The sequence below is a fragment of the Ruditapes philippinarum genome, unplaced genomic scaffold (assembly GCF_026571515.1).
Source record: "Ruditapes philippinarum isolate M1 unplaced genomic scaffold, ASM2657151v2 ctg788_1_1_1_1, whole genome shotgun sequence".
NCBI lineage: Eukaryota > Metazoa > Mollusca > Bivalvia > Venerida > Veneridae > Ruditapes > Ruditapes philippinarum.
Window position 1 is genome coordinate 93,334 of NW_026853814.1, and position 23,596 is coordinate 116,929.

General features: G+C 32.3%; 1 protein-coding gene and 1 long non-coding RNA gene across 2 annotated transcripts; both read right to left on the reverse strand.

Moving 5' to 3' along the window:
• Nucleotides 1-7,001: 7,001 nt before the first annotated feature.
• Nucleotides 7,002-10,363, reverse strand: LOC132738010 (arginine kinase-like). The gene is made up of 2 exons (XM_060725422.1): nt 10,220-10,363; nt 7,002-9,061 (listed from the first exon to the last, which is right to left on the reverse strand). Exons 1-2 carry the CDS (start codon nt 10,279-10,281, stop codon nt 8,551-8,553), a joined length of 573 nt encoding a protein of 190 aa, XP_060581405.1. The 5' UTR covers nt 10,282-10,363; the 3' UTR covers nt 7,002-8,550.
• A 214-nt stretch (nt 10,364-10,577) lies between these two features.
• Nucleotides 10,578-22,566, reverse strand: LOC132738011 (uncharacterized). The gene is made up of 3 exons (XR_009626808.1): nt 22,351-22,566; nt 11,599-11,763; nt 10,578-10,632 (listed from the first exon to the last, which is right to left on the reverse strand). It is a non-coding gene; the product is annotated as an uncharacterized LOC132738011 (long non-coding RNA).
• Between the last annotated feature and the right edge of the window lie 1,030 nt (nt 22,567-23,596).

A 23,596-nucleotide genomic window follows, 5' to 3' on the forward strand; every position in this document is an offset into this window, starting at 1 on the left:
AATAAAACTTGAGTTCAACATAAAATTACATCTTGCGACATTTAACGGTAGTGTTGCGACATTTAACGGTAAGGGAAATTCGTGCGACATTTAACGTTAACATTGCGACATTTAACGTCAAATGGTTTTGCGACATTTAGCGGCGGTTGCGACATTTAGCGTCAATGGTGCGACATTTAGCGGCAAGTGCGACATTTAGCGGCGTTGCGACATATAACGGCGCCACAACGATATTAATATAAATCTTCCGATTGGGGAGTTTCATTTTCTTAGCTATTTGGAATATGACGTTTGTGTCAATAATATAAATCCCGTCAAATTTACAGTTGGCTATTGATATAAAATATATGTTAACACCTGTGTCGAGTTTATGAATTGCCACACTTTCACCTTAGCGATTCTGTCCGTTGCAATATATCATATGTAAATGTAGTATGAAGATTACAAGCTGTTTTGGCACTATAACACACGGGAAATCTTTGGTAAATTGTTGGTATATAATTGATAAGGCGGGTAAATAATTAGTAATGTTCACCATTTTGATAAGAGTTTTCTCGATAGTCGGCATGTATTTGTCTGTTTGTTTGTTTGTTGGTTGGTTTTAACGTTGCACTATTACAGTATACTAGTAGGTCATATGCCGACTTTCCAGTTTTACTGGTGGCGGAAGACCCCAGTTTCCTTTCCGTGCATTATTTCAGGCCAAACAACCGACCGACCGTAACATAGCCGGATAGCTTCCTCAGATGTAATCGTTTTATAGGTCTACCAAAGTTAATAGTATTTATATGGTAAACACGATTTCATACTTATTTGGTAAGGTTTTAAGTCACGAGCGTTGAGAGATAGACCTCGTGCGCCTCTCTGAAAGATTATCTCAACTACTAACAGAACTCTGAGTTGAATCACGGACCTTCTGTAATGAACTCGTAGTTGGCTTGCGTTCTGATATATGATAATTTAAAGTTCATGACGGGACTCGAGCCTACAGTTGCTTGCGGCAAGTTATTTAAAGTAAGTGACCTCAACTAATCAGCGACGAAGGCCCTTCCCCACAAGGAAAAGTAGTTTGAATTTTCATACTTTTTAACAAAAATTGATTATGCAAGCATCGTATCAAAAACATACTAAACTGTTTATATCCATTATGACAGTTAAGTTAGTATTTAGATATAATGGGTATTACTAAAATTACTTTTTTGTAATAAAGTAATAATTTAAAACCTAAATAAATTACAAGAAGCGTCCGAATGATTAAGGTCGTTGACTTCAATCCACTTGCCTCTTACCGATGTAGGTTCGAGCCACGCAACGGTCGTAGGGTCGTAGGATTCTACATGTAAGAAAGCTATTCTGCTAGCTTTCGAAACGTCGATTTTTTCCTGAAAAATCTACAGAGGGGTACCTACAAGATTTTCACCCACCAGTAAAGCTAGAAAGTCGCCATGTGACCTATATTGTATTGGTGCAACGTAAAACTTAACCAAAAAATACAAGAAAACACGAAACCTGTCGATACTGTCCTTGATATTGAATGATGTCTCAGTTGAAATATGATAACCTCGTAAGCATTTCATTGATTGCAAAAACAATATCTGATAATTTAAAAATAAAAAAAAAATAACATACTACATACTCGTCATCTCTTTTAGTAATATTTCAAAATAGGATTGTTACGCTCTTAAAGATGTTTTCATTATCTCCTCTGCAGGCCATTTTCAGGATCATTTCAAATATACACAATGTATATATACAAATTACATACAAATTGCATATGTATACACCTCTCTCATTTATATACCATGTAAACTGATATAAAAATCATGTTTACCTGTACAAGGTAAAAGCCTTTTTGATATAAGTATTATAAAATATTTATTTATAATTTTGTCTATACTGATTGCTTTTGTCATTTTATCAATCACATTTAATATTGTATATCTATCACATATACATGTATCTGTGCAGCTTTTGCGACTCTGTTAAAACGTAATATGGTACGGTGCGTGCTTTTATTTTGACGTGGTGTCAACAACGATGTTATTAATTAACGCTCTCCAATAATTTAATTAATATGTAAAAAGTACTCATTTATTGTATAATGACGTCTATACCAGCTGCTACTTTTGTCAAGGCAGCTCAACCTTACCCTAACCCTGTATCCCCAATGATATGCAAAAATAGAAAATGAGTGTATTGAAATAAATAATTCGAATTAGTTATTGAGGAACAATAATAAATCAATATAATTCGATATAGACTACACTCGTCGGAACTTTGATAAGACCGCCCTTTATTAATTGATCATTATTGAAACTTCTAGCGCCGCCTAAAATGCTTTTTGTCTGTACAATCACGTCATCTGAAACAGGAACTTATCGTTCTTCTCTAAACCTACACAATAGTACATGTATTTTTCATTTCTGTCCAATTACTTTTATATAGAGTCCCTTCGATTAAAAAAAAGTTAAAACAAAAAGTGCCCAAGAACATGCGGCTCAAACGTTTTGAATGCATAATTTAAGAAACTACATTTTATTCGCGCCGTTATTTACAAAAAATAATTAAAATAATATTTCTCTGGTCATTTCCTCTAGTTTCAACTGAAGTTAACTGTAATTCACCTATATGAATATTTAAATCTTAATATCATTTACATTAATTTCCAGGTTCTGCAGTCTCAATAGTAGCGGAATTCATCGTCCACATTGAAATTACACACAGTACATTCTAGTTCCGACTTATTCGCATGGGATATTATCACTTAAACATTTTGATTATAATTTATGCTTCATGTTGTATATAGAGCAACGTCTTATTTATATTATTTTTTCTGATGAATATTCTGAATATTCACTAACCCACGGGGGAGGAAGTGTTACACGAAGGATGGAGTTCTTATAATAACTTGTTCAGGAGTTCTTGTGATAACTGTCACGGAGTTCGTCGGAAAACATCGGTATATACCAAAAAAACACTCGTCAAAAGTGGTTATTTTCATCGTTCAAAAATGAGTTTTAGGTGCTAAATTAAAATTTAATGATTAAGCTTGTCTTACATCTTGTATTATATGTCAAAAACTAATACACAGGCCATTTTTAATCGCCTCTTGCTTCAAATCTGGTAGTTTTGAGTAAAATTTCCAAATTATTTGCCAAGTTTTGACCGGTTTATTTCTAGTCTTCATCCTTGCCATACATAATTACCTAATTATTATGCAAAACTGCAAACATAAAGCAGCGGCTAACAGATTTATACCCGATTTTTCAAATGTCCCGGAGTTCTTGTGATAACACTGAAGATGTCACAGAGTTCTTATGATAACTTTTGTTATTGCCAGTGTGTTTCTTGCGCTAAATCACGGCACGTTTTGGCGTTTATTATCTTTCAATAAGATTGTAAATCATTATGAAATGCAGTACGATCATCCTTTGCACAAAAATGTGGATAAAACGTTGGATAAGTGTCTGCAAAGGATAAATAGGCTATCATCTACAGTAAAAATTGAACCAGCGGCCACTGATATTCAGCAGTATAATGGCTTAAACCTCAAAACAAAAATGTCTCAAAACGTACACGTTGTTCTCAGCTTCACATGTTTTAAACAACCACCTTTCTTAAGCAGACAATATATAGGCATGCTTCCCTTACCTTAGGGCTAAGTAATTTACATCATTTATACCATAATAAATAAGTATATAACCAGGATAATTTCCACACGGTCACCCATGTCTTAAAAAAGTACGATGCATGATAAAAACTCAACTGCGGTTGACTCTAACTACCGATCTCTCGAACAAATTTGAACTGTCCTTCCAGGTTCGAGCGAACTAAGTTTGACTAAATATTTTTGTTATCAATTACAGCAGAAGTAGCAGAGTTTCCTCCACTAAGATTACATAGGGGAAATACTCATCAAACATCGACAGAAAAATATACATGAAAATACCATATTTGAGTATTTCAAAGCGCATTTTTTTCACGTACATAAATGCCCTACTGGTTTCATAGCAGTTCCCGGCCCCAAATCGCACTTTTTAACAAATAAAATAAAAATCTGTCTACCGAAGAGTGCAAACTTTGACAGAACAAAGTTAGGTACCTGTCCAGCATTACCATGTTTTAATGTTGCTCTTTTTACATTTTAATGGAATAAAGACCTGAGATGTAACACCTTTGCTCACCATTATTCAAAATTTCATAGCAGTTTATCGGACATTTTTATTTTGAATATAATACAGTACCAATAAGCAATGTTAAGCTGGGTTTTTCAAATAGATATAGCTTCCCAAGCTTTTCCTGCAAATATATTGTTTAAAAGTAGTGATTTAACTAGAATGGGATTTCAGTTATTGTGCATGGGTATTCAAACTAGAATTCCCCAGGTGTTGCTTGTAAGTGTCGCAAGTTTTGTAATGTAACTTAAAACAACAGACAAAACTTTAAAACATATTAATCGCTGTACTATTATAACTGCTGTATTACATAGAAAACAAATGTTTCTCTGATTGATGCAGTAACAGATGCTTAACTGATAAAAAAAAAAAAAAAAACAAAAAAACTGTATGCCTGGATGAAAATGATAAAAGGTCAGAATACTGCTAGGAGCCGGAAACTGCTAGGAAACCAGTACATAAATCTTTTTTGCAGTCTACGAAATCTGCGTCAAACAAGAAATAAACTATGAAAAAGGAACGGGGGTAAGAAATAATATCTCTTTAACTAAAATTCAATCAAAACCAGCATTATATATCCTATTTTGTGTGCAAAGGATGAGCGTACTACATTTCATAATAATTTACAATCTCATTGAATAATAAAAAACGCTAAGACGTGCCGTGATTTAGCGCAAGAAACACACTGGCAATAACAAAAGTTATCATAAGAACTCTGTGACATCTTCAGAGGTATCACAAGAACTCCGGGACATTTGAAAAATCGGGTATAAATCTGTTAGCCGGTGCTTTATGTTTGCAATTTTGCATAATAATTAGTTAATTATGTATGGCAAGAATGAAGACCAGAAATAAATAGGTCAATACTTGTGAATTGGCAAATAATTTGGAAATTTTACTAAAAACTACCAGATTTGAAGCAAGAGGCGATTAAAAATGGCCTGTGAATTAGTTTTAGACACATAATACAAGATGTAAGACAAGCTTAGTCATTAAAGTTTAATTTAGCACCTAAAACTCATTTTTGAACGATGAAAATAACCATTTTTAACGAGTGTTTTTGTAGTATATACAGATGTTTTCCGACGAACTCCGTGACAGTTATCACAAGAACTCCTGAACAAGTTATCATAAGAACTCCATCCTTCGTGTAACACTTCCTCCCCGAAGTTCATACTGTTCTAATCAATCTAATAATAAAAGGGAAATAATCGATATAGGCCTCTTGTATAAATTGTATGCTAGTACATTCCCTTCTAATTATTACTTCTAAATTCGTTTATCTTATGATGAAAAAAATCATTGCACTGTTCAATAAACAATTAATAATATTTAGACTAATAAAGTATTATAATTTTACCTAACGTCTTTCTACATGGCGTTGTTAATCAAAGGCGGCCATTTACTAGAACAAAATCGTATAGGAAACACAACAAGATTATTATATAGCTTCCACACATTAAAAGGCAAACGAAGTTACCGGAAGTCCCCATGGTAGGCCATTTCACTTGTTCACGGCTTTTGATGTCATAAATGTGGTCACTGACACTCAAACTCTTTCGTCAATAGGTTAAAAGGCAACCAGATTAACCACTTAGCTATCACTCACAATAAAAATATTTTGAAATATATCACTATTTCTTAAATTATGCATTGATTCGATTCACAAATATAAACAATCGCGCAAAAACATCATACACCTCTCTATTATTTCTCTTAGTTTCCTGTGTTATTCGATTTAGTAACGAGGGACAATGTGCATTACGTATTATATTTGCCATATTATATAATATATAATACATGTATAATGTACACATAGATAATAAACGTTTGTGAATACATCCACTATAGGATACTGAAACACAATATTCCCATTTTTTGTGAAATAAATGAAAGATTGAAAGATGAGTAGAGAGATCGATTTGTCATCTGTTTGTATCATTAATTGTCCGCAGCTGTTCACAGATTAATGTTATATTAGTGCCTATACACTTCACAGTATTTTCTTTTTTTGCCAATTAAAAAAAAAACTAATATCATGGTCAAGAAAACAAGTTTCAAGTTCATAAATAACTTTACTTAATAATTGTGTTTTTTAATGGATTTAGTGGAGAAAAACGGTGAGTCAATTCCATGTTAGATACTATATGCCTGTCCGCCATCGGAAAACAAAAACAAATTTAAGGCCAATTAGTTTCAGACATATACAAATTTTAAAGTCAAAATGAAAATTCAAATTAGATATATTTGGTTAGAATTAAATAAATTTCAATAAATTTCTGTGATTAAAATATTTTACTAAAGGATCAGCATAGTATAGTTTTTAATTTGGCATGTTTTAGGACAGAACAGAACAGAAGATCACTTATTTGCTTTATTTGTACATAATACATCATGACATACAAAATACTTTTCAAGTAACATGTACACTTCATTGCAATAAATGAATGCAGTTACATTAAGCAAAATATCATTGCAATCAATCAATGGTGTTACATAAACAAAATGATAATTGTAATCATTAATTGTTGATTGTAATTAACCCTTAGTGAAAGGCACAATATGCCTCAGAAACGAATACATTCGTCATTTTAAAAAAAAGGACAAACAGTAGTTTAATAACGTTTAAATAATGGTTCTAGAGCATGTTAGATACTTATTACCCATAGAAAGTAGCGCCGAATGTTAACTTATATGTCATAAGTGTAGCAAAATGTAAATAAAGTAGTTTTTTGACATCAATACAAAGTACTAAATCACAATAATGATACTTATTATCAAAATGCATCATAAGTCAAAGATGGTACATGTAACAGGCCATTTTGTACATAAAAAAGCTTTAGATAAATACAAATAAAAGCATTTCTGAGTCATAATGGGCCGATAAGTGAGGATGAACATATACAAGAAGAATACATAACTTTTCTTCATTGATTTAAAATAATGAACTGTAGAGGTAAAAGGATGTTGAAATTTTAGACCAATAAAATTAACGTTAGTTAATCTATTGTTTACCAGACTGAAAAAAGGAGAGAAAAAAAAAGCATTTAACTCTTAAAATTCAGGGGCATTTTTAATTTTAAATTTTGTTTGAAGTTTTTTTCCATTTATTTTTTTAAAATTGATATGGCTCTACTGTTGATAGTTTTTGGCTATAATATTCTTAAAATATTTTGTCCTTTATAAGTTTGCATAATACATGTATGCAATTTGATATGGCTATGAATGTTATAACATTTAATGCTTTATAAATATTATGTTATGATATTATGTTACAATGTTATTATATAAATATTTTCCTCCCAGCTTTATTGTATCAACGTGTCAGGTTATATTTCTTTGAAGTTATTTATGCAAGGTTCAAGAAAAAAAAAGAGAATAAAACAAAAATATAAAACAGTACTAGTATTCCAACACAAGATTTTTTTATAGTCTATCTAAGGACTGCCTAGCTATTGTTTGCTAGATTATATAGTCAATATGCACCACTATTATTATAAATCAAACACATGTAACCGGAGCGGATAAATATTCGCTTATATTATTGCATTATATACGGTGTAAGTTTTCGTTTGAAGTTGAATGGCGTGCATTTAGATTGTATTGTAATGGCTTAAGTAGCAATGGATTCATTTTTCCTTTGATGATTGAAAACAAAAAAGTTTTATGTTACATGTATTCAACATTCAATAACTGAGCACCTGTATCGTATCTTCTTGTCAAAAAGGACAAACACACATTTTTTGAGCAAAATAGTGATATATTTGTGTAAAACTCCATGTAAACTCAAAAAAAGATTTATTCAGTTTTTTCTGCTTTAAATAATAATAATAATAATAATAATAATAAATGTAATAATAAATATATCAATAACAACAACAACAACAACAATGGTAATAAATGTGATTGAAGAAGAAGAAATGTTCGTTGTGTTGTCAAACGTCAACATTTAATTTGCATTATTATTTTGATCTTAATATAGCTGCAATCTCATTGGTCCAAACGATAATCAACCAATTTTATTCACTGGGTGTAGTATCATATTCACTGGCTGAATTTATTTTCCCAGTCTAAGAATTTATTGAGACTCATATTTAATGAACTGTAGTGCACCTAAAAATAATTGCGTTTTGTTCTGTATGGCATATTTCTCGATTGAAATATAAAAGTTAAAGGTTACATCACAATGATAAGTTTAAACATAAATTAATGCTTTTGTATGCGCAGCAATCGCGTTGTTTTTGTGATTGTTTTTATTTGCCTTTTTCATATAATAAAACAATTATTTCACCGGCAGAAAGCCATAATGACATCGGCTTTTGTCTGGGTTAATATGTCATCTGCCGGTGAATATCACATCATATTCAATGGCACATTAGTCAATAATTGTATATGACAAATTTTCTTCTTCTTTTATTATTGCCTGTATCCCATTTGTCATTTCTACAACAGCTTGGATTTCCGTAACACCCATACGTCTCTTGTTGCTTATGTCATACGTGTCACCAAATATACCTGTCCCATCACCATGGTATCCTCGCACCTGTAAATTGTATTTCTCACATACTGTTTCTAACAAGTTCTTATTGGCAGAAAGCTTTGGTATTTTGATATGAACGGATGCTCTCAAAGTTGTGCCGAGGTTTGTTGGGCAAAATGTTAGGTAGCCGAGACGTTCGTTGCGTGCGAAACGAATGCGCTCTTCCATCAGGCGAACTCCTTTCACAAGTCTCCAGTACACCTCGTCAATGCGGCCACCTGCTTGCATGGATATGATACGGATGTGATCCGTTTCGCTAATCCAGATTAAAAATGTTTTTGTCTTGTTCATGAAAATACCTCGATTTTTCGGCCAATTACGATAAACTCCCGCTGAGCGTGAAGATCTGTGATTTGAAATAAGAGAATAGCCATTGTCAGTTACTTCCTATCAATTGTAAACGAGTCAAAACATAAAGTCCAAACCTATTTATCCTCTTACAGTGTTACATAATTCAGACCAACATTTAATAATCTAAAATAAAATATAAAAAGCTGATGTTTAACTTTCTATGGGATAAGAAGCCAGGCAAAATTTCTAGATTAAGATTATTCGAGATTACCGTCAAGGGGTCTTTTAATATTAGACATTGAAAGTTTCATATACTAGTTCTCCTTAAATGGCGTTGGTTTAAACGCATTAAATTGAAACAACGCTCAAAATTGGTTCAAGTTTATGAAAATAGGTTAAATAGATATGACAAACAATTTATATCTAAATGTAACCTAAACAAAAAAGATACTGCAAATCTTGATATAAGATCTAGATTATGCGACTGTTGCATCATGACATCAGTATCTATAATGTACTTTATTTTGGGAATGCTTTAAAGTTCAACCATTTTAGTGTAAAATTGATTAAGGCACCTTTTACAAATAAAATATCCTACAAAAGGAATTTTGGTATCATTCGAAACTGTCAGTCTGTGTAATGTGGGTAAACAATATATTATGAAATCAAACTGCATTAACTATATCTTATTCTTAGGGAAATAATTCATCTTTAAAAAAAAACAAAAAAAAAAACAACAACAGAATTTTAAGTGTACGAAACTTCGATAATTTTTAAATTACCGTAAATATAAACTTTGTTTTGAAGGACTCATTGCTGAAATGAAAAACAAGGTCGGTGTCCATAACAGCAAGTGGAGCATATTTTTACAAAGAAAACTAATATATGTATCTGTAAAACACTTTGATACGAATAATACGAATGGTCATTTTGAAAAATTTATTTCTTTTGACACAACCAATAACGTATTAAAATTATTGTTTACTTGCTATCCTTAGATTACAATGCATCATAAAATTAGATTAAGTTCGGACATTTACATTCATCTCGAATAGGTAGAATATGAGTATATCCAACCTCACCCAGGTTCAGTTAACAAACTACAAGAACACGTTTAAATAACAAGTATCTCTGAAAATCTATATATGCTTTTTGTTCTTAAAAATATTAAAACATAACATTTGAAATTTCAAAAGGAATGAAATATACATACGTATTAGAGTGGTTATACAGCAAGTGGTTTTCAATGAGATTCACTTCCTCTGCTTCCGTCATTTTCTCAATTGGAAAGTATTCTCCCTTATATTCGTCCTCCAACTGACCTAAAGCGACCTTGACCTTTGCCTCGACTTGACTTTTTTCTCAGAGATAACAAAGTTTGGGAATGGGAAACCCTTTCTAATTTTTCGTCCACACAACCCCGATAGATATGATACTTTTTAAAGGGTCAAGGTCAATTTTTTTAAGATCATCTTCTCCCCGAAGCATGGGGGGAAAGTGACGGATTGACATCAAGGGGTATTTTTGGTAGCCTTATTGGGGGGATCGAAGAGAGCCCCAAAAAATGGGATGAGGCATCCGGGTCAGTTGCCCGAACGCCGATTTCTACATCAAGTTGTTCCACACCTATGCGAAATACAACGCCATTTTTATAACATTTTTATTATAAGGTTTTTTCGTTTATTGTGATTTCACAGTGTAACTCATCAGAGTGTCATAGAAAAGTAATGTCCCTTGCAGTGCCTCATATTTATTAATAAATAGTAATAAAATTGTTAAAAATCTCTAATTTTATATTTTCTAATAAAATTATGCTAATAAAATACAATCAGCATTAGCGTAATGAACTGTAATAGGAAGTTATTCGGGAACCAGTGGAAAAATTGATATTAAGGGTAACTGGACAAATGCCGACTGCTTAAGGTCGTTCACTTGAAACCACATTGCTTTCATGTTAGGAAGCTTTCGACGTTTCCAATTAGTGCCTTAAAATGTGCTTTTGGTTGTATTTCATTCTGAAAGAATAAATTCATCTAAACTACTGTAAATGTAAAAAAAAAAAAATGGTATTGATATAAATGGAGGTTACAACTTAAAAAGTTGATACTATTTGTTTCATCATCGGCATTTAACTTTTATCTCAAAATTATTTGTAGTTGTTCTAAGAATTGGCCAATACAGACATTAGTAACCGTTTCTTTCGATACTGTAGGAAGCCTGAGCCTTATAGACAAACGCTCAATCTGTTTATGGAACTAACCAGTTCTAAGCAGTAAGTGTGAACTTCTTGTGAAGAAAACGACGGCTTGCCCCTGACAGGGTTTGGACCCGAGCGTCAAACAATACTTTGAATCTGATGAATAGTCCGACACGTTAACCACACAGATTTGGAATATTTCGTTAGTAAACTTATTGTGATGATTTTTGAAAGAACTTTTCCATTTTGTTTCGAAATAAATATTTATTTTTTTGTTTTAATCATCATGTTTTGTCAGATGTTCTAGAGAGAGAGGAGGATGTTGTTTATTTAATTTATTATTTTCTTATTCTAAATATCACTTTTACCCACGATTTAATAACCTATACCCATACCTGAATTGATACATTGTGATAATGTTCCACCGAACTTTGTCTTTTTATCTTTCAGTTTTTCAAATGTTTCGTTAGTAAGGTATTTTTTCATCAGAGACGTCGCATGTTTAGCTGCATTCAACCTCTCAAACTGTTCATCTATCGTCATGGAAGGTTCCATACTTTCTGAAACGTGAATTAATTAATGTTAATAAATAGAGCGGCGGCATGGCAAAGTGGTTAACGCATCAGACTAGAAATCTAAGGATTGCTGACCGCATGGGTTCAAACCCTGTAAATTTTAAGCCATTGTTTCCTTGAAAAAGAAACTTCCCTTGCTTAGTACTGGTTGGTTCCAGATTGCATAATGTGCGATAAATGGTTCACGTAATATTTGTGTTTAGAAATTATATTATTTTAAAGTAATGTTTTATTCATTAACCAAAAATATAACTTAAAAGGAGAGGGAAATCAAATTTGAGGTACACACTTGTGTGTCTTAACGATAGGAAAACACAATTTATTAACTTAACTGCCGCATTCCATTCAATTCCACCCCCGCCCACTACCTCAATATACAATGCAACGATGAAAGTACAAATATTTAACTTGTTATGAAAACATTAATCTTTTTTTAATGGACAAATCATTATTTATATTAAAATAAAGCTTTCCCATATTTATTGCTACCTCTCCATTTAACAGTTTTCGTCTTATATATACGACCGTTAAATACTTAGGAGCAAGTCTGTAAAATTGAAAATATAAGTGCCGTAAAGTATATAACGTAAGTAGACATGTCGTAAAATCAATGCTTAAAACCGGAAGCATGAAACATAACATGTTTTTATTAGTAATCCCTCTAGGATTTAAGATAATGTTTGTTATGCGCTCTTAGACAATACGCTCTTCATATCACATTTAATGTAAGCTAGACATAAAATTTAAGTATGGGGTATATAAATGCCATAATAATTATTACTGAAAGTGTAGTTCATTTTCTAATTCGCTTCACGAAAATAAATCATGTATCACCTAATAAGAGTTATAAGACCTTTAGTCTGGAACAGAATAAACAACAACATTGAAATAGGATGAAATACACATCAATACAAAATAATTATACCACTTTATGTTTACGGAAGCTGAACTTCTGAACTAATACAACGTGTAAATTAAACTATTATCTTAAATTGATTATTAACATGTCGATATCTACGGATATCATTAACCAAAAGCTTTACTGCCAGTAAAACATGCTTTTACTAACTCACTGACTACAGGGTGCACTTAAACATGGAAAACATACAATTATGAACATACTTCCCCAGTCAGTATGCTTCGAGTCGGCTACGCAACCCTACTCCAACGTAGGAGGGGGTGTAGTAGGAAACCAAGTCTCAAGATCAGCCATCTTCCTTAAGTGTCCTGACATGATTTTTTGTACAGAAGAAAACCTGAGAAACTAATCCATTAATTTTAAAATTGAACTATATTAAGAAGCCTAAAACGTACATTCATTAAATGCATACCCTCCATATGCAAGGTAACTGCAAAAATAATAAAGTCTTTTAACATAAAATTAGAAGTTATGTATATCTCTTTCCGTATTTTAGCTTTGTAAGTAAACCAAAATAAACTGGAAACTAAGAAGCCAACAAAAGACAACTCAGAAAACAATAAAAATAGCCTTCAAACTATGATGTTTCTTGGGAATATAAGAAGTGACAAAACTTTCTTCATACAAATATACATAAACGAATACATAACACTAGAATCCCCGATTCCTCAAAATCCTCAATTTTGTTAATAAGCCCTCGGCTATACATCTTGACCCTTGGTTAAAGATAATTCTGCATTAAATTATAACCAGACAACTCACAATGTCCAATGCTAAGCTTGCGTCTGTTATACCAAAACATCTAAAACATTCCAATAGCCCCCGACTATACATGTATATCTTGACCCTTGGTCAAAGTTAATTCTGCATTAATTATAATCAAATAATTCATAATTTCCCACGCTAAACTTGGGTCTGTGATACCAAAATATATTTATCTTAAACATTTCAATAAGCCCACGTCTTTACATCTTGATCCTTGGTCAAAGTTAATTTTGCATAAAATTTCTAATCAAATAACTTCTATACTTAAAACCTTTCAAAAATATCACAGAAATAACACATATTTAAATTTAAAAATGGTATTTTATTCATTCATAAAGACAGTTAACACCTTAATTGAAGAAATATCCTACCCGTTCATACTATTTTGATGGAGGTCCTGATGGAAACGGCAGAAGATGTGCCAATGTTTGTTTAAATCAAACACGTCAGAATACTTGTGTCTAAGAACTAATCTACGTCGAAACTTTTATTAAAATATATATTATATATTATAAAAATTCATTCATAACTACTAGCATTGAAATAAGTGTTACAAATGTCATGAGTATTGTCTGCCATTAATGATATATAATTCTTAGATTATGCTTTTCACGGCTAAGTTCAGGAAAAACGTGTCACCACCCTACGTACATGGTACCTTTACGGAAGAATTGAACGGATTAATGAAGTGATTGTTATTATCTCTTTGTAAAAGACCCAAAAGATTCTTAAAATCTTCATTCAGCCTACTAACTTAAGTAACATGAGTATGAATTATTAAAAAGCCACTAAATTATCATTGAAAGATCATTTTAACTGTTGATGCAATAAACGCACTTCACTCTTCAGTCAGTCTGAACATTAGTTACGGTGGATAATTCCCGCCAATTTACTCAAATGGAAACGAACATCTTTGGCAAAATGAGAGTCGCATCATACTACGTGTAAGCTGTATCATCTATCATCATAATCCATAGTTATGAAGCTAACATCAGATAAGAATTGGTCGAACTAAACATACCTTCTCTCAGTACCAAAACATGTATAATTTTAATCGAATTCTTACTTTAAATTCCATGTTTATAATGCATGTGCGATAATTAAACAAAAAAACACCATAATTTTCGTCTTAGGCATGTAGAAATAATAATTTTTGATTGGAACCATCATTAAAACTATGTAAAAAGAATATGTGCGATTGTTTAACTTTTATTTTATAAGATCGGTCTCCCAAAAAAACCCATGGATGATTATTAATAGCTCTATCTGCAATTAAGTGGACATAAAAATGTTCATTACATTTAGCCAGCCGAGTGCATTCACCTTGGCTGTGCCCTCTCTCATGCTTAACTGTTTTTCTAAAACACAAATTATCTTTAGACATCAATAAACACATTTTCCGTGCATTTTCTCTAAACCTGAACAAAGCAAACCCCTATCTCACTTGCACGATAGGCATACGATATTCCAATTCCCACTGAAAACCTTTTTTCTGCCACCTTTAAACGGATTGCCAATGCAAATCTTTCAGCTTCCACATCAAACCTCCGGCAACAAACCCCACCTCACTCCAAATGAAAATTATAAATGGAACATATATCAAGTTTTTTTTCACAACATGATAATCTGCTATTTCACCTAGCCACGTTTGGTGCTATACTGTAATATTGATGTGCAATGTTTAATTTCAAATTGCCCAACTTAAATTTAAATTCACGACGACTCATATGTACTTTTGTCATAATTTTAAACCAGTGTTAATCTGTTAATATGATTCATGCGTTTTTATCAAAATTATTTTAGGATGTATATTGTATTGATATTTATGCGTGATCCAAATCTATTAACTCAAACTAATGCACATCTTATTCACTGTAAACATTTAGGCTAATATTAATCAGAATAGACTAGCACAGAAAGCGTAATGAAAACATCTCATTGATGATGCAACAAAAAAAATGAAATACCACTTGAACATAAAACCGTTCTTCATTTTAAACACCACGAAAGCCCATTGAGGCCGTTTTGAGTTACAAGTTAGAAGGCAACAATTCAAACTTAGATCTTAGATTTTAGGTCTTAGTTCGAAGAACTAGAGGTTTTTAAAGGCGGGACTGCAAGATAGATATGAAGATATATGTGAGGTAATATTCTAATAATATTTCTTTAGTTTTATATTTTGTTTTAAAGAATTTCATTATAATGAAATATATGGTGAGTATATCTGTATAACTTAAAAGGCGTGGTGAAAAACAACCAATTGAAGTGGCTATTTAGCCCATTGTAGCTATTTTAGTCAAACCTTGCAACAACAAAAGAAAGATGAGGGACACAAGCGTCAAAACTGATACTTTTTGCCTGTCATTGTGTAATTCACCAATTGTCAAATTTGGAACAGTATCTAAAATTGTGTAACTGTCAGTTTTGTTTGTTAGTTTTGTTATGTATACAAAAATAATTTGATTATTTTTCCTATTGCAGAATCGTCTGTATTCCTTTTCCGGACGACGAAAATGGTATATACATGGGCATGGATATTTGGAATTGGCTGTTCTAACACCAGTATCTAGTGTTGTGATCATGGATTTAGCTGTCATTCTTTAACAAGCCTAGAACTGATTAAAATTACTTATACATAGCTAATTTTACAAGGATATTAAACTAATACTAAAATTTGACGAAATTGTCCAACGCAAAACACGTACACCTAAAGACGAAGTAAGGGACCCCATTATTGTTGTAATCCATAGGAGTGCCAAGTATGTAGACTTCGATCGATGTTGCACAAATTAGTAAGACTGACTAGCGGTTGCATTGTCATGACTGTCGAGATATTCTGTAATGAGGCTAATGCCACAAATCGATCCCGAAGGAACTATAGCTAGTTATGCAACAATGGCTTGATAAGCCATCATATGGTACCCTGCCAAGGGGACGGCCACATACTTCCTTTGTAAAATTATATTGTGCCTATTCAGTAATGCGATTTCTTGTGAATAGACTGACGGCCCCAATTTGTAGCCAAGAGCAGGTCACACCATCTTTTGTGGAGAATTATGCCACTGTCTCCTTAGGAAATTGTAGCAAATGGCAATTTATTTCAATACTATATAACTTTTTATATACCTATATGTCATGGTATCTCCAGTCAGTATCAAACCGCTGATCATCAAATATTGATACAGAAGTGCACTTTGTTACAATTAAGGCAATGGTTATCTTTTATTTAAGTGGCCACTGTGATCTTGACCTAGTAGAAATGAAAACACGGAAGGATTGACCGCTGATGGAAATTGCAAATTAAAATGTAGAAAGGACACACAATTTGATCGGGCCATTTATTGAAACTCTGACTATACCAGACGTTTCACATAAACAGTTATCTTGAAATAGTTCAATAGGTTTTCAAAAAGATTCCTGGCATCATTTAGCACAAAACACATTATTGGGACACACAGGTTGAAGGGTTTTAAATCACATAAATCTTATGTTAGAATTATGATATATATAATGTGATAATTAATAAATAATATAAATTGTAATTAATAATCAATAATTCCAACACGAAACCAAATTACATGTTCATTGTAAGTCATTGTAAACGCACCACAGTCATCTGTAAAAATTCAAGGTACAATGTTGACGATTAGTTTAATGGCCGTCAAAAGCTTTCTGCTATTCAACACTCGAACAAGTTTCTCGGCTTTGTTATAATGAGGCCGTTTAAGTGATGACATATCTGTAAGTCTATTTAGGTTTAGCTGATCATGTAGAGTTCTGCTTGAATCAAATCCATAAAACAATATCTTAGGCATTCAATGAGTACAAGATTTGTTATATCCAAAATTTCAAATCAATGAGATCCACGAAAAATGAATTCCACAAGTGCATCCTTGTCTACGAAGTTATCCCTACCAGGATTCTAAACGCTGATTTGCTACACTCTTTCCATAGTAGTGTCACGTAAAACATTTATGCAGGAGTGTAATAAAGCGATTTAATAAAAGCAATATAACACTAGTGTTATAACATTTTTACGTGACTTCATTTGAGCTATATATACTACTCAAATTATTATACTATCACAAGTATAAAACATATTTCTTTCAAATATTTGAAAATTTTGATTCAGCAATGTTTTGAGATAGTCCCCTGACATGAATCTGTTACAACTTGTTTAGGTAGCATGGAAACCATGCAGAATGGAGGCCGGCAAAGGGTCACAACACCAGCTCAGAATCGGTTATTGGTCGTTAAGGCATGTCGTGCAGCAACTTCTCTTCGAAATGACCTTACAAATGCTGCGTGGGATCGTGTTTCCACGCAGACGGTACGTAGGAGGCTGCATGAACGTAATTTGCGGTCGAGAAGACCTTGCGTATCCCCTTGACGTATCGACATCGCTAGGCCCGATTGGAATGAACCATATGGAGCATACACAGTGGACATGCAACACTGGAAACACGTTCTGTTTACTGATTAGTCTAGGTTCTGCCTGGACTTCACAGATATGCGTGCTAGAGTCTGGAGGTGAACGGTTTCAGGCTGAAAATATTGCTGAGCTACGGAAGTGGTTCAGTTATGGTGTGGGGAGGCATCAGCTGGGAAGGATGAAACGACCTGGTTGTGCTAAATAGGGGCCGTTGATAATCAGTGGTACATAGACAATATGTTAGACAACCAGATTAGGTTTTATGCTGGAGATAGCGACGATCAGTTGTTTATAATGGAAGATAATGCTCGCCCCCATAGGGCGAGGGTGTTACTGGACTTGAGAGGGAGTCTATTGAGAGCATGGACTGGTCAGCTCGCTCACCACTTAAATCGAATAAAACACATGTGGAATGAGCTGCAGGTTAGAATTTCCGTTCGTCAACTGCAACCAAGTACCACCCAGGAGCTTGGAGTCTTGTTGGTCTAAGAATGGGCAGCCATACCCGTTAGAACGATCAGAAACCTAATAGGGAGTATGGGAAGGCGCTGCAAAGCTGTCATTGATAGGACTCCACGGCTCACCCACACGGTATTAAGTCTAACATTGCAAGAAAAAAAACAACAACAAAAAACAACAACAACAATTTTAGAAATTTTGAAAACACGCAGCATGTTCTGAAATCTTCAGGTGAATCATCCTCTTCTCTAGCACAACATCAGTGTAAAATTTCTAGAGTTAAATTCATCCTTCAACTGAATTGATAAAACAGTGAAACAATATTGTAAATCTTTCGCACGGCGTTAATAAAATTTCCCCAAAACATATTTACACTTAAACACATGGTGCTTGGGAAATGTTGAGTAGTATATAGATTTTTAGATTTTAGATTTTTTTTAAGTAAATTCCAAAACGTCATAGAACCATGAGGACAATATATTTAAAAGTAAGCAACATATTAACATAAAATGAAAACGCGTATAAAGAAATCGGCAGTTAAGTACATAATAGATTTTGACTTTTTTTTTATTTTTCCGACGATATAATGTGTAAATTACTTTCTGATGATCTTTTATAGGCGTCCTTTAGTTTGTGGGAGAGCAATAATTGTATATTTTATAAATCCTGGTTCTAAATCATCACACTGGAATATAATCCTTTTCACACAATCTTTTATAAATCCTTTTAATAAAAACAACAATCCATTTGTCTTAATTGTTTAACTTTTATTTTTAATCCTCGTTCACCTTTAATAACTTTAAACTTTACAATCATCAACTTTTAACACACTTTTAAGAATACTTTTTTATAATACTTTTCAGAATACTTATACCTTTTAGAATGAATCAATGAACTGAACGAACATTGACAAATACTAACAATATATACCATCAAAGATTATTCTAGATGAAATTACTAGTACATCCAAAATCGAGCAATGAGATATTTTTTAGGAGTTGGGAAATATACACCTAATGCAGCGGTTATTGGGGAATGGGCTGGAAACCATCATCAGTTAAACAGTGGGGTTCTGTAGTCAGGCACTTCTGCAGAATGTCAAAAATGGATAGTGGTAGAATTAACCAAAAAATCTTTGATTGGACAAGACGGAGTGCTTCTTCCAGATGTAAGAACCAGTATTTTAGAATATGTAAGATGTTTAGAAGTATTGAGATAAATATTAATGATGTACATGTTTTTAGTGCTAAGAGAATAGTTGAAATGGTCGAGAACAAGTTACGGTCAGTTGAATTAGATAAGTGGAAACAGTCACTAAATAGGAATGATACCAATAGAAATACTGGTGGTAATAAACTTAGAACATATAGTTTGTTTAGAGGTACTCCGGTTGTTGAAAAATACCTAAAGTACAATTTACCCTTCCATCATAGAAGTTCTTTGACAAAATTTCGTTGTGGTGTTGCGCCTATCCGGTTAGAGACAGGCCGTTATGAGAATTTACATGTAAATGATAGAACATGTTTCAATTGTACCACAAATGTTGAGGATGAGATTCATGTAATTTTACACTGCCCAGTATATAATGATATCAGAGAAGATTTGTTGGTAAAAATACGTCAAATTAATACTGTATTTGATACTCTGTCTGACATGGATAAGTTATGTTATGTACTAAACAACTTTGAAATTGTTAAATATTCTGCCAAAGCCTGCTACCAAATACTGCAACTTAGACGTTTAAGGCTGTATAGGAGATAATTTTTTTACTTTAACTAATCTAGTCATTAGTTGTATTTTTACTGAATTTTATATGGTTTTTTTATGTTTTAACAATACAAATTGTTGTAAATACATGTATATAAGTAAAACAAGTTTGAGTATGGTGCTTTTAAAGTTCTTTTATCAAGATATTTTTTATTAATAGGTTAAAATAGGAATATTGCTATTGATATAGAAAACAGGAATGAAACTGTATGGTTTTAATGCCTATGTGGTATAATATTGATCTTGCCAATTTAAAAAGCAGCCTGGAATTTCCAGGTGTACAGACTCCTTCAAAGTATTGCAATAAAGGAAATTTATTATCATGAATTTTATATTTAACTTTTAAGGGTATTAGCTAAACGATTTTATGAATTAAAAAGTATTAATACACAGGGTTAGCTCAAACAACAATTATTGTCATAGTAATATAATTAATAGACAGACAGGCACAAACTTGACCTATATATATATAATTCATGTTAGATTGTGTCTAAATATTGACTTTTTATTCTTAAAAAGTAGATATTTTAGAAATTATTTTAGAGATTATTTTAATAGTTTTACAGTCTCTTATAACTCCTTATGTAGGAGTGGCTTTGTGTTGTGTAAAAATGTTGTGTTTTATATCTTAAATATATGTAAAGATGCACATAGATGAGACTTAAATAAAATATTTGAGTTGAGTTGAGTTGAGTTACATTCTAAACTACTATAGAATACAGCAGAACAAATACATCAATCATTTCTAGCAGTATCTAGATAATTATAAATGTTATACATCATTGATTTTAAATACAAATCCTTTATCAATGTAACCGCTATAAAATGAAAACCCAATAACTCTTCATCAATACATTTATAATCCTAATCCCCCTTCAAATAATGACAAAAGGAGATAATCGCGATCATTCGCGACACTCATTTTACAATATTTTACTTTCTAAATCTTTCAAGAAAATTTCGTGAAAATGTGCATAAATCTGCAGGCATGCTGCTTTAAAACGATTGGACAATGTATGTGAAAAGGTCATCTTGTTTAATAATTGCACCATCAACTAAGTCGCTGGAGTGAAACTGGAAGCTGAATTTATAAAAATGTATTTTCAATCTATCCTTTTTTGGGGCATCGGTGCAAATAAAGTTTGCCGCACTCAAAGGAAGTACATTGTAGTCTATTAAAGATTCTTATGTTCTTAATGTGAAACCAGTAAATTATTTTAGTCAAAAGAGTAACAAAAGTGATCAAATCTTTTTATTATCGTACTCAAATCAAGCAAAACAATATTGTCACAAATCACGTTTCGTTTTCAACTACTTCATTAAAATATTTGTGAAAATCATACCATGTACATGTATATCATTCAGCAACATCACATCAATGTGTTTTATTAAACTATAACTGTCTACATTGATGAATTATTGGAAACTCGATAATATCTTTATTTGAGCCCTGTTTTTTTACTTTTCTCGTTTTATCATTAAATCTGCCCATTTCTCCTTTTGCAACAGTGGCTGTGCTTTGCTTCTACATAGCCAAAATGTTATTCATACGCTTTATCAAAAAATATCAGGAAATAATGCCATCTATATACCTTCTTACCACTTTCGTAAGACTGTATTATTTCTGTTATGTTGGGTGCACATGATTCTTAGCTTCGCCATTATCATAATTTTATATGAATATTGAATTATCGTTGCGGATGATTCCTAATTTCACCATTGCCATCTATGAATGTTGAAAGCTCATCCTTAAACCGCTGCTAAGCGGTGCACTAGACGAAAGCAATCATTAGCAGACTAAATCAAAATCAAACTGAAACATTTTTGTTTAACTAATTTGATGGGTACCAAATTGAAATGCATTAAGTTTTTGATTTAACAAGAGTATCATTCGAAGAGGATTTTATTTAATATAGAGTTGGTCATCTTTTAATCTTTTGCGGACTAGCAAATGATATTATGATTGCATATAGTTCAGTGTAAAACAGAACTTCAGCCATTTCGTAAAACAATTAATGGACTTTTCCCTACAATTAATACCCTTTAACGTGCAAAATGAGCGCAACCAGCGATTAAAAGCAAAGAAAAAACATCAAAAAGCACTTACACACAAAATAACGACATCAGTTAAGAAAAGCATTGATGTCCAGATAACTTAAACATTGACTAATAGACACAGATTACCTGTTAAATACTCGTATACAATGTAAATAGAAATATTATAACTTACATGCTATGCTGTTTGTGCATCCCATACCCTAGTTATCCTATAAAATACAGCAACTTAATGTGCATTTGCTAAGCCTTTTATATTTCAAACATGTGAATTACCCATTCGCATTTACCGTCGAAATAATAAAATAAACGAGCATTACATTTCGACTCTCTACACCTTGTAATATACACCTGGAAAGAAGTAAAGCACACCCGCCATTTTGCCTCAATGTTGACATGACAACAACTGAAATTTTGAATTTTATTTGACAATGGTACAAACCACCTCTAGTCAACCTACAACAACTGGAACAAGCTCTGCACCAAGAATGGCAAAATTTACCTCAATATCGCATTAGACGCCTTTCTTTAAGTATGAGGATAAGGGTTGAGGCTATCATCCGGGCACGTGACGGTTATACACGTTATTGCATAGTGTCATTTTAGGTTACGTAATCGTCAATATTTACCAAAAAATATCCACTATAATGTTTTGAAATCGCTTATAAACACATCTTCAGTTATAAACTCTTACATTTTAGTTAAAAAAACAACACATTTGCTTATGCTTCAATAATTTGGTTAAGAATAATCAAAACTTATAAATTTACTGGTTTATGATTACTAAATTGGCAACTTATCAAAACTAAATTAAATCGTCGTCTCATAATCACAACCAATTTTAAATTTCCGGGGTGTGCTTAACTTATTTCCAGGTGTATAGTAAGTTACGGTACGGTTATATGCATTTACACCAATCATTAAAAATTTATTATGTTGAAACTTGAGTCTCTCCATTAACGCGTCAATATCTCAATTCATAAGTCAAGTTTCAAGTTTCATTGAATATATATCCCAGTTTGCACATTTACGATACAAAAACATGAGGCAATGACATGTGTAATAATAAATGATAATTAACAGTCACGTGAACATTAAATCCATATCAGTCATTCTTTTGTAGGTTCTATTCTTTGTTATGCATCTGAAATATGGGGTAACAGTAAGTCAAAGGAAATAGAAAGAGTACATCTCAGATTTTGTAAAAGGATATTAAATGTTAGGTTAAATACATGTAATGCAGCTGTTTACGGAGAACTCGGACGTTATCCATTATTTGTAACAAGATATGTAAAAATTGTAAAATATTGGTTAAAGCTGCTACAAACTGATAATATTATTTTGAAAGAAATATATCATATGTCTTATAATGATTGTACAAGTGGTAAACGTAATTGGTTATCTAATGTCAAAGATATGTT

What these genes read in the sequence shown, in the direction of transcription:
- LOC132738010 (XM_060725422.1), bottom strand. Translation starts at nt 10,281, where the DNA reads ATGACGGAAGCAGAGGAAGTGAATCTCATTGAAAACCACTTGCTGTAT. An exon ending in CTGTATAACCACTCTAATAC is followed by an intron (nt 9,062 to 10,219) that starts GTATGTATATTT and finishes TTCAAATCACAG; the next exon opens with ATCTTCACGCTCAGCGGGAG.